Source organism: Pyrus communis, chromosome 10, assembly GCF_963583255.1.
Source record: "Pyrus communis chromosome 10, drPyrComm1.1, whole genome shotgun sequence".
NCBI lineage: Eukaryota > Viridiplantae > Streptophyta > Magnoliopsida > Rosales > Rosaceae > Pyrus > Pyrus communis.
Genome location: NC_084812.1, coordinates 1,419,729 through 1,432,152, shown reverse-complemented (window position 1 = coordinate 1,432,152; position 12,424 = coordinate 1,419,729). Strand labels below are relative to the sequence as shown.

The window sequence follows — 12,424 nt, the reverse complement described above, 5'->3', positions numbered from 1 at the left end:
CAAACATGGAATTGCTCAAGCAATCCTCAAGGTAAATACTGAGATTTTCTGCTTTTATTGGTAAACTGCTGTTATTACTTAAACTTCAAATCACACATGTGGTCACAGACAGATAGGAGACCACGGAGCAAGAACGAAACAAGAAAAAAAAAAATACAACACAGAAAGAAACTAGTTGCCATTGCTGAACAACAGATATCAGTTTTACTAAATCAATCGGTACTTTTGTTCTTCCTATGTCCTAGCTCGCGGCTAATTCCTCTCCGTGGGCTAGCTGATTTGCACGCTGCTGTGGTAGTCTAGGAACGGGTGTCGGCCACCACGGCATCACATACGGGAAGAAGTATATACTCGTAACAATTGCACTCTTTTCAGCTATCGTTGACCACTCCCTTGTATGAATGTTGCACATTACAATATCTTGATTCACACGCAGATACCAAACATCCTTGTTATTCGGGTCCACACTTGCCATTGTAAGTGGATATGCATCATCCTGGTACATTTCGGGGTCCAAGGAACAAACCCTGTGTTCACTCAAACACAATTTCCCATCTCCTTGATTATCTTCTTCTTTCAACTCCCAAACATACAAACTTCTCCCGACAATGTCCAACTCATACATATGCAGACGCCCTCCACACTGATCACCTAGGCACTGAATGGAATGCTCATCCATAGGCTCATCGAATACAATGAAACGACATTCACCATCAACACCGCGGTCTTTACTCGTGACAGTGATGTTATCGTCGTTGAACAGATCCAACCCGAGAACCCGAAGACGGCCCTTAACGTAATTCGACCAATACAACCTTCTGTTGCAAGCAAAGCCGAAGCGATCAAACATAACATGATGGAGTTTTCGCGGGCATGATATTAATGACTCTCGCCATTCTCCCGTCTCAAAAGAGAATACCTCTATTACAAACTTATCGGAGGTAAGTTCCTCAACACTAGGAGGAAGAATTCTAACAACCTTGCACCTGTACTGAGCATTAAGCTGCACGACATGTCGTCCTTCAGTATCGCCTTCCTCACAGTTATAGTAGGGCATATCGCAGACGAATCCCACGTGTGCGATCATGTCGCATCGGGTAGGGGCTGGAGGAAGCGCAACCCAGCTCAAGGTGTGTGGATTGCATATGTAGTACGAACGAGCGAAATATTTGTCGTCGGAGCACAAAACCAAATCATTATACGTCCCAGCCACGAATGGACCTTCTTTCAATCCGTGGAAACTCTTGAGTCTTTCAAACATCGGAGTTAGCACCTTTGACGATGACGATGATGACGACGGTGTCAGTCTCGAAAGTAAATCTTCTCCTTCCACGCTTATCAGAGTGCGTATGATCGGCGTTTGCTTATCAATTTGGAGACGGAGAAAGCGGCCGGTGAAATAAGATTCCGAGATGAGAGTGTGCCAACGCTTGGACACGCACTTGCATTGAAAAACGAATCTACTGCTTGGAAGCCGAGAAATTATTTCCGCCAACAAAGCATCGGGGAGATCAGCAATATGAGTAGCACTCATCACTTTTGATGATGTTGATGTTTTTGATAGTTTTGAGCGGACATATTCAGAGACCGGGGCTCCAACGGACGACTGGGATCTACGTCTTCTTTCCATGGCGGCACAAATATAACTAAATCCACTACGACCTTCCTCCTGTCTCTACGTTATGTTATATAGTGTTTCAAAGATGTATTTTACATGGAGAGGAAGAGTTCGACTAAACCACACAATGAGTGACCTAAATTAGTTGTACTTCATCTTTCTTACTCTCCAAAGGAAATTGTGATCATCTACCATTCGATACTAATACAACGGTGAAGGTTGATTTATATTCTGTATTTTTTCTCCACCGTTGAATTAAATCCAACAGTGAGTAACTCCGGGACTCTTTGATGTATAAACAAAGCCTTTTGAGATAAATCAAAAGCTCTTTTAACCAAGTTTGGCAAAAAAAGTTGAACTTACAAGTGCTTTCAAACAATTACAATAATTATGTCACACCATTTGGATATCAGACATTACTTTAAATGTGATTAATGCAATTTATTTAAAAATATATGATAGATTCAGTGTGGTTTTGGTCGGTTTTAAAAGTATGAAAATCGGATCCAACTAAAAAGAAATCGGTTCAAATTTTGAATTATTTGACTTTTTTTATTAGTCAAAGTCAAACTAAACCAAATTAATTGATTAATTTTCGTTTTGGTAAGTTCGATGCCCACCCCTAATTTGTGTGTTGGAAAAAACATTTACAAGATAGTTCATATGAGGTTAGAACCAGTGTTGGGATTGAAAATTTTGACTAGCACGAGATATTTTGCTATTGTAATTTTCAAGTCCCGATCATCCCTAAACCAAATGATTTCGGTTTGGTACAATATCATTTCGGTGTATTCATACCATAGCCTCTTCGAAGTGAGAAGGATTTACATGGAACGAGTTTACCGCTACGTAATGTCGTTTGTCGAATAAGACATTGCTATATGCAATTTTTTTTGCACATGACAGTAGGGGTGGGCATTCTCATGGGTCGGTTAGGTTGGTCGGGTGACCCATGTGAATCATTATCATGGATCATCCGACCAACCTAACCGACCCATCTGTAATTCACTGGGTTGGGTTGGGTTGGATTTTATCTTTAAAGTTTTGATTTTCGGGTCATAACCCGCCCACCCGTGTGAAATAAGCGTGGAATTTGGTTTATTAATTCTCTGACCCATCGGTACCCGACCCACCCGCAAGTACTTAGCACCTCAGTTCACATCTTGGCTTCTTCATCCTATAATCACATGCAATCTCGCATTAGAAGTCTGCACAGTGCTTCCATGATTTTTGTTGCTCAATTCATTGATTATCAAATCAAATCCATCTCTTTCTCCCTATTACCGCCAGCAAAGGGGCCAAATTTAGATTAATCTTACATGTTGCCATATTTAATATAATCTCTCAAACTTTCTCTTAATTCCTCTCTGTGTTGCCGCCGTCCATGTCCGATGTCATTATCCACAAACCATGAAACTACCGGACAAATTGCACAACCCAATAAACCGTCTAACCCACCCGCATATTGACAAGTTGGCAGCTCGGTCTCTTTCGTCTGTCGGCCGAAAACGGTTTGAAGAAACTAGAACCCGAACACTTCGGATCAGTCAACGGCTAAAGGCCCAACCCGCACCGCTCCGACCGATGCCCAGCTCTACATGACAATAAACTCGTTTCAATTCTTAAGCCCTACTACAACTAAACGACGACGTTGGTACATAAACACGGGATCAAAGGAACATATTACCAATTTAACTTTAATTTTTCCCCTTGGCACGCTCTGTTTCTGACTCAAGCATATTCACAAGAATCCCGTAGAAGTTGCTTTCTCGTCAGAACTGTGTAGCTGTGGGAGAATGGCGATTTGAAGGCTTTTCCGATTTTTCCTAGTGGTGTGAGATATATGCTTGGAAAGATAAGACATAAAGCTAAGTTTCTCATATATTTTTACATAATTTTTCAGAAGATAAATTGATACCAAAACTGGCGTGCAAATCAGATGACGTCTTTCGTAGTTTGTTTTATTAATTGTTTAGGAGTTTGTTTTATAGAAAAATTAGGATCCAGTCTTTAGTCACCAATTTCATAGACTGAAACCTTATTGGTTTTTAGTTTTTTATAAAAGTATTTTGACTTTGTACACCTCAGCATTATACTAATAACACACTTCTATGTCATTTTTTTATATTTTGTTTTTACAACAAATTTTAATTTATAATTTCTCCCAAATTGATTATCACATTCAAAAGGTTGAATCACATTTGTAGCTGAAAATCTCAAAATTCTCTCACTGAAATTTATGTTTATATTCAAATTCAACATTATTACATCGAATATGTATCTCCAAAATTAAATTTTGCCAAAAAAAATTTCAAACTTATTTTTCCTTCATGACCATTATATTGCAAAACCATAACTAATGGCCATTATATTGCTATGAACGCAATTTTAATTTCATTGGGCACGTATGATTTTAATGTTGAAATTGTATATAGGTACATTCTTGTGGATTACTATAATTGTACATGGGTACTTTCTTATGGGAACATTTATCTTTTATCATGACATTTTACCTTATTAATTTACAACTACTATTTTCATTCAATAAAAAAAAAACAATTCTTTTCATAACTTATTTTCCACAATTTAATCACCAATTTTTCATTGGTTTAAGGTTTCCTAAGGGTGGATTTTGTTGTTTAATTGTAACATCCCACATCGTCCAAGGGACTCCAAAGTTAAACGAACATTTATCTTTTATCATGACATTTTACCTTATTAATTTACAACTACTATTTTCATTCAATAAAAAAAAAAACAATTCTTTTCATAACTTATTTTCCACAATTTAATCACCAATTTTTCATTGGTTTAAGGTTTCCTAAGGGTGGATTTTTTTGTTTAATTGTAACATCCCACATCGTCCAAGGGACTCCGAAGTTAAACGAGGCCTTTTGAGAGCTCACTGACTTCGGGTTCCGTAGGAACTCCGAAGTTAAACGAATTCGCGTGAGAGCAAACCCAGGATGGGTGACCCACTGGGAAGTTCTCGTCTGAATTCCCAGAAACAAAATCGTGAGGGCGTGGTCGAGGCCCAAAGCCGACAATATCGTGCTATGATGAAGTCGAGCTCGGAATGTGGTAGGGTCCCGCGTCGGGATGTGACATTAATCCCATAAAGGTTCAAATCTTATGGGATTTTATATCCCATAAAATGTGGTAATTTATTTATTTAATTGCTTTAAATGTTCCGATAAAAAAAAATGCTTTAAAAGATGTCTATATTACAATATTTAAAATCCCGTAAAATGTGATCAGTCTTTACAATATTTAAATATCTATGGCCAACTTCCCGTCATGCGTGATGGACGGGAAGTTGGCCGCCGGGAAGATATATGATGGTAGGTGTTTGTAGCATTTAACCTAGTTTATTTCTACCAGTTGGAGTTTATCTTTTGTACTATTAAAGAGGTTGAATGCTTGGACATGAATTTTTAGCCTTAATTTATGGTAGTCTAAAATTTTTGATGATTTACATGAAGTTTGTTGGGATATGGATGGAGCATTATATGCTTTGTCTTCGAGTTACTTTTGCTTGGAAAATATTTGGTTCCTTACATGCAAGGCGGCTATTCTTCCTCACACACAAATTAGATTTTGATGTATGTGCAATAAAATAAATAAATAAATAATGTCATTTAAAGGATTTAACGGGATTTTGGTACATATCAATCCGTCATTGGCAGTTAAGAAATAACCTTCTTTACTTTGAAAACCTAATGGCTTGTTTGCTACCTTTAAAATAATTGAAACTGCTTTTAAAAAAAAATGTTTTTGGGTTCTAAAATCATTTGAAGTGCTTCTTATAAAAAAACACATAATTGAAGATTTGTTCCATTTTAACAAAAAAGGCTTTCAATCATTTAACAGCACTTTCAAACGAGTCCTAAGCTATGCGAATTTTTTTTTTTGGTCGTTCACCAATTTATAGTGTTCAGCCTCCCCACTCCATTATTTGTCGGAGAACAAGTTTGATTTAGGTAAATATTATCGCTCCATTTTATTCATCTACTACTTTCTTGCTTTCTACACCTTTGATCGAACAAATCAAATCAGAATCAAAACACTGACACGAAGAGGAGTGCAAAACGGAAAAGGAGAATGCGAACATCGTTTTTGCTCATGTCGGTGTTCAATTGGGAGTTTAAGCTCATAATTTTTTCACAAATGGAATAATATTGACGCATTTATTCATTAGTGTTACAAGACTGGTTCATATGATCACATAATACGTAATAAATTTATTCAAATTTATTTAAATATCCTTCCAACAATGTGAAGAAAACCAAAAACACGTATGCTACACTAAGTATCATAATACAATTGATTGTAATTCTTTTTTCAAGTTTTCAACCAATCATATTATTCTACTTTGTATAACAGACCGTGTTTCAGCATCCTAAAAATTCTCTCCAACAATTGAACAACTCTATCAACTCCACACAGAACATTTTTCATCTAACCGTCTAATTTCTTTCTAATAATTCAATCTCAACGACATGAACTTGCTGACCCTCCTCAGGCAAATGATCCAATCTCAAAATCACCAACCCAGACGACGAGTCGTACTCAAAATCCACCACATTAGACCCGACCCGACACTTCTTGGGCTTGGCAGAAGAGTACGCGCCAAATTTGCCGCAGCCCTTAACCTCCAATCGGACTATGGCGTTCTGTTCATATCGCAACCCTACAATTGCTCCGCCTGCATTGTACATCTCCACCAGTCCAATTGGCGCGAAACTCAATCTGCCGCCCAAAATCCTGATCGGAGTCACCGTGAAAACATCGTGCTCCAGCACTTTGAGCGAAATCGGCATCGACGCATTGTAAGGCAGAGTCACCAGCTCTCCCATCCGGTGACTGTACACGGCGCAGTCGCCTTTCCAGTCGTTATCCACGGCAGCCTCCGCGATCAGGTGGACGTCGCGGCCGCGAATCAGACCCGTGATGGCCTCGGATTTGGTTTCGTGGAACGTGTTCTTCCGTTCCGCGGTGCTCCACGCCGCGCCTTGGCAGTTGTAGACGCCGAGGACTCCGGTGTACTTGTTCATGTTCCATATCTTCAGCAAGCTCACGCCGTCGCGGGCCGGGTCAGAGAACAGGCAGTCTTTCGTCGGGCGTCCGGGCAATCGGGCCCGAAGCACCGACCCGTCCGACAACACCAGCTTCCTCAGCAGCTCGAAATTGTGCTTCCCAGGCGCGTCACTGTAAAAACCAATTAATTAATTACTAATTACAAAACAAATTAACGTACAAAATTCGAAATTAGAAGAGATAAATCACTAATTACCTGACATAGATGGGCCCACCACTGATGGCCCTGGCGGAAGCGTGGTACTCAGCCGCCGGATGCTGCGAGTGGAACATGTCCCAGTCCGGCAGCATAAACTCGCCGAGAAATACGCTGTTGTAAGCAACCGCCGCAATGTGGATCGTGTGCGACACCGGGTCGCGGGGGTAGAAATCGTCGGACGCCCTCACGACGGCGGTCTGTTTGGAGCAGTAGAGCGCGTCAGTATTGTGGCTCATGCACGCGATGCAGCCGTTGTCCGGGAAATTCCTCGCCACCGAGGCGTCCAGCGCCTGGTGGTACTTCTGGGTCAACTCGACCCGACCGCCTAACCCGGCTCCGAGAGTTTCCAGTATGCACTGCACGTCCACCTTAACGCCGTCAATACCCGCAGAGCTCAAGTAGCTGTGCAATTCGTTGTAGAATTTGTACACGCTCTTTGGATCCACCAGGCCCAACCCTCGCACCGCCATCGCGTCCGTCTTCCACGTCGGTTCGTTCGCCACAACACCGCTGGAAACGTTCGGGTATTTCAACAAGGATCCGAATTCCTCCATTTCTTTCATTCCGGGTCTGACCCCGCCCCAGTAGCCAGTAATCGCGTGCCACACGTACACATACTTCAACCCGTGCTTTTGCTTCGCGATGTTGACGATGTTCTTAATCCCCATTGTCGGATCGTCCTTCTTCTGAAACTTTGAATTTTCTTTGATCCCGGTCAGCCTAAGCGGCTCCTGCTTTTCGACGCCGTCGTCGCCGCCTACAGACTGCCACCCATCGTCGATGATAACGAACTTCGGAGGTGTTCCACCGGCGGCTAAAGACTCGAGCCCGGCCTCCACGTCTTCCTGAGTCACGTCCCGGTAAAACGCGTCCCAGGTGCACCACCCGAAATAGTCAACGATTCCGGGGAGTTTCTTCTCGTGACGTTGACGAAACGTCTGAAGGTGAACTTTGACGGACCTGATGGCTTCCGTTATCGTACCGAACGGGTCCGTCCCGGCGTGGACGTGCAGCGCGTGGGAAAACGATGACGCTTTGGTGTCGGCGTCGCCGCTCTCCAAACAGAGCTCGAGCTCGTCACGCGCGTTGCCCTGCAGGCAACCGCGGAACGAGCCTTCGATGAGAGGGAGGAACACGGTGTAGACGATCTGGTTCTCTTCGTCTCCGCCGTCCGATTCCAGGTGGGACCCGTGCTTGGTCTCGACCAATAGGAATTGAGTCTCAAGAGGAATGTCCCTTCCCTGATCTCCCATCTTCTGGGCCATCCACCACAGCTTGAACCGGAAGCACGCCATGAACCGGACTCCGGTAAGCGTCCCTAACGGAACCACGTGCCGGCTTTTCTCCTCCGAGAAATTCGCTCCGAGGAAGACCCCATCGACCGGACCGGAAGACGAGCCGGACGTGGCCACTACATTGTCAGGCAATCCCGTCAGAATCGTCCGGTCCTTCACGATCAGCTTCCGTTCCGAGATTCGAACCGCCGGTTTGATCGTCATCTCTCTTTCTTCTCTCTACAATTTCACAGAAAACAGATTCAAAATCTCCACTTCGAAATTTTGAATTAAATCGAACACAGCAAGCACTAATAAGCCAATTAATCACCTGAAAAGCCAAAATCGAAGACGCCCGATTCCGAGAAGATCTGGAAATTCCACAACCCGAACAGAAAAACAAAATAGCAATCAGCTTCGTCAGTAAGGATCTTCAAGCTAATTATTTTCTCGGAAACCAAACACTAATTGTTTTCTCAGAAAACAAACAGATTGAAGACAGAGAAAGAAGAGAATAGTACCAGAAGTAGTAGCGGGACGAGAAATTACAGAGCGCTTGAGAAAGTACAAGTTGTTTGGGTTCGGAAGATTGAATCTTGCAGTAGGAGAATGCTTGGGATAATTTGATTTGGGTAAATGAAAATTGGGGCAGGTATTTATAATGCGAGATAGAGAACTGCTACACGAATTTGACACCATTGCTTGCGAACTTTGACCTCCCTCTCGCTCTGAGATTAATCTACTAGTTTATTCTTCTCAGCCCACAAGTGCTCAAACAGCTTATCCATCCAACGGCGATGGAATGTCGTATTAGGTTGGACCGTTGAAATGGACAATGCGTTGGAATTCCACGTCGGATCCACGTCCGACCAATCCTAATACTCGGATTACAACGCGACAACAGTTGGCTCCTCCTATCCAAATTCACCGGAGGGATTTTTTATATCTAGATATCATTACGCGTTACGGACTAATAATATTTTTGCTGATCATCGCATTGATGAACAACGCGTTAATGTCACAAATTGTAATTACAATTACACAAAATAATCTTCCCAGAAATTGTGTTATGCCACTAGTTTTTTTATATAATTTACTACTATTATGATATGAGTGAATGACATGTAGTTGTTTAGGTATGTGATATTCGGTCCCCTTGGTAGTAATACATATACACGGTTGAAATTGACTAAGGCCACTATAGTTATATCAACGCGACACTCACTTGCCTTTTCATTTATCGTATATTAATAAACGGCAAAAGGTTCGAAATGAAAATGATACTCATAACTTATTTTTGATGCAAAAATATACGATAAAATTTTAAGCAATCAATCATATTGTTCACTGCATAGTACCTATGAATTACCATATCACCGATTGGTATTGGAGTACCACCCTCTTTTTTTTTTTTTTTTTCTTTTTCTTTTTTTAACAAATGTGTGGTTTGGGTCGGTTCAAATTGATTACGGATCCATGAAATATTATTGGGGGGAGGTCAGTAAGAATAGCACGCACAACGCAAATTGTTTTGGATGAAATAGCATGCAAATTGGAATTTCATCAAACCTTGATAGGCTTGAGGTCATTTACACAGTCATATTTCATATTTATCTACAGGTGTCAACAATTTCTAAGCGAGCATGTCAACTGATCAATAGCTTTTAAATTAGCAAACTAAGTGAACCTATCCACATATGCCCAAAGTAATGCATACAAAGGTATGAGACTAGCAGCTACTCTATCTATGCTCATAGAAACAATTCATCAATGTGGAGGGCAGCTTTTTTAGAAGATTTCTGAGCTTGGTGGAATAAAGCCCAATACCCAATCCTTTTTTTTATTAGTTTATCAACTGTGCTGATCTGTGTCCACGTACTCACTACATTTACGCGACCAAGATAAAAAACCGCGTTACTTTCGTTACAATCATCACACGTGGAGGCCTACTATTTACTCTCTAGGATAAAATTAAAATTGAACTTTTGTTTGTATTATTTTAAGTGACAATTATGATCATTGCGTTAAGAAATTTGATTATTTGATAATGGTCCATTATTATCAATCGTTGATCTTCCACGTTTGCATAAGGATAAGACCTACTGTTCCACTAGCTTGGTCAGACAATTTGTTACACAATTTGTTAACTTGATACGAAATAACATAAAAATAATGAATTTCGGATCAATTTATTAGCGAGTCGGATTGTTATTGGATAACTAGTTATCAATCCATTAACGAGTCAATTCATTATTAGGTCACCTATTAAGAACCAAATACTATGTCTTTTGTCAGACTTAGACATCAAACATGACAATTTCTTACATAATTTGTTAATTCAACACGAAACGACACGACTTGTTAATCAATCGGATCGTTATTAGATCACCTATTAAAAATCCTTTAAGATAACGAATTTGACATAACATGATCCGTTAAGATAATAAATAAGACACGAAACGACATAAAAATGATATGATTGTGTGAGCGGAAGAAAAACTTATCTAGAACGAGAACAACGCATTTTGATTTTCTAAACGCATTACACACAATCTCATACATTTTTAGTTTTCTACATGATAATCTATTATTGATTCGTGTCGTAATATAATAACGTTCACGTTACGTAAAAGTTATTCTCAGAAGCTTTCTTCGGTTGATTTGGAAACCAATAATGGATGAGAAGTTGGCACGTGGAATGGTTGTGATGGACTCCAAGTTGTGTGTTGGTGAATTCTTGGAAGGAAAACAATAATTTGGGATATTATCTGCACATGTATAATAGTATAAATTGAAAATTTAATATTTATACGTAACCAAGTTATATATTGAAAGAGAAAAGAAAATGATTGAGTCTGACGTGGATCCTTTGAGTCGAGCTATGAAAATGAGATGTGAAGTTGGCAGCGTCAGTTTGATGTAGTTGGCACTTTGCTTTATCTTCTAATATTTCTTCAGAATTATTAAGTAGTTCAAAAAATAAACGGTAAAAATTGATTTTAAAAAATTCAGCGTTAAAGATCGTTTAAAAAGTTGGAATACTTAGTAGGATCTACACTGAAATATTCAGTAAAAACGCATTTTCATATAAATATTTAATAGCTTTCAAGTTTGGCATGACCAAAAAGTCATATTTGTTGTGTTCGTGTCATATCCGTTATCTTAACAGATTCTTAACACGTGACCCACTAACGCTCCGATTTGTTAATCGGTCAAGTCATTTCGTGTTGGAATAACGGGTTATGCAAAAAATTATCATGCATAATGTCTAAATCTGAAAAAACGATATCTTATCGAATTTTTAATGGATGACTTGATAAAGACCCGAATCTTTAACGCGTTGATCTAAAAATCTGTTATTTTCGTATCGTTTCGTGTCACATTGATGAATTCGTACAAGAGATTTACCACACCTATTTCAAGTTATACTTTTGTTGAAAATTTCAATTTTATCTACATTCTATCAAAATTGACAACATTTCCAACATGTTCATGAAGATTCCTCAAAATTCAAAACTCAAACCAGCAACAAAATTATCCAGGTGGATCACTCTCCATAATCCAACATCACCACATGATTATTCAATAAACGACGTTAATCAGATTGTCATTAATCAAACTTTCCACCTCTATCTTTGTTGCCTTCCCCAGCAATTTTGCACACGTGTATAATTTGGCTCATCCGTACTCCTCCTTCTCTTGGCTTATTGGCTCAAAAGTAGAAGAACCAAAACACGTTATTTAATTAAATTATAATTGTTCATTCGTGAAAAATGATGTGCACAGAAAAATAATAGTTTCAGCGGGTAAAATCTCCGGTAATTTCGGTATCCTCGTCAGGTACACGTAACGTAACTGACCAATATTTGTCTTGTTCCAACACGATAAAATCTTATAGGCAATGATTTCTTTTAAGCAAATTGTGAAACATGTTTGTCCCGTGCATCACATCTGCCGAGGTGACGAAAAATATGTTTAGGAATGTCTAGGTGCATGCATGACTAAAAGTCCAACACAGTGGTATAGTCGTGGTGATAGTGATGATGGTGATGGACGATTAGAAGTCCAGCGGCAGTCTAGATGAAATGGGAGCGGTCATTGGCAGATTCATATAGGGACCCTGGGAGTTCTGGGACTTTTCGAAAGCCTGATGAAATACTTGTGATCGATCTTCGAAATCCTCCAATAATTTGGGCAGGTGCAATGGAGAGGTTTTTTGCCTCCATGGATGTTCAG

The 12,424-nt window shown here is 40.0% G+C and overlaps 2 protein-coding genes across 3 annotated transcripts; both read right to left on the bottom strand.

Annotated features, from left to right (window-relative positions):
- Positions 1–241: 241 nt before the first annotated feature.
- On the bottom strand, positions 242–1,630 carry LOC137746888 (F-box protein At1g47340-like). The gene has a single exon (XM_068486904.1). The coding sequence runs from the start codon at positions 1,628–1,630 to the stop codon at positions 242–244; it is 1,389 nt and encodes a 462-aa protein (XP_068343005.1).
- A 4,206-nt stretch (positions 1,631–5,836) lies between these two features.
- Positions 5,837–8,910, bottom strand: LOC137747516 (probable galactinol--sucrose galactosyltransferase 6). Of its 2 annotated transcripts, none has more exons than XM_068487641.1 (4): positions 8,711–8,910; positions 8,520–8,576; positions 6,912–8,428; positions 5,837–6,826 (listed from the first exon to the last, which is right to left on the bottom strand). In XM_068487641.1, the coding sequence occupies exons 1-4, from the start codon at positions 8,885–8,887 to the stop codon at positions 6,085–6,087; spliced, it is 2,493 nt and encodes an 830-aa protein (XP_068343742.1). In that variant the 5' UTR covers positions 8,888–8,910; the 3' UTR covers positions 5,837–6,084. The 2 variants fall into 2 exon arrangements, with proteins under 2 accessions (XP_068343742.1, XP_068343743.1); XM_068487642.1 differs by having other exon boundaries at positions 8,520–8,559; positions 8,710–8,835.
- Between the last annotated feature and the right edge of the window lie 3,514 nt (positions 8,911–12,424).

Coding starts and splice junctions, on each gene's coding strand:
- LOC137747516 (XM_068487641.1), bottom strand. CDS start 8,887: ATGGTGTCAAATTCGTGTAGCAGTTCTCTATCTCGCATTATAAATACC. Junction 8,577..8,710: donor CTCGTCCCGCTACTACTTCT/GGTACTATTCTC, acceptor TTTTTCTGTTCG/GGTTGTGGAATTTCCAGATC. Junction 8,429..8,519: donor CTTCGATTTTGGCTTTTCAG/GTGATTAATTGG, acceptor GTGAAATTGTAG/AGAGAAGAAAGAGAGATGAC.
- LOC137746888 (XM_068486904.1), bottom strand. CDS start 1,630: ATGGAAAGAAGACGTAGATCCCAGTCGTCCGTTGGAGCCCCGGTCTCT.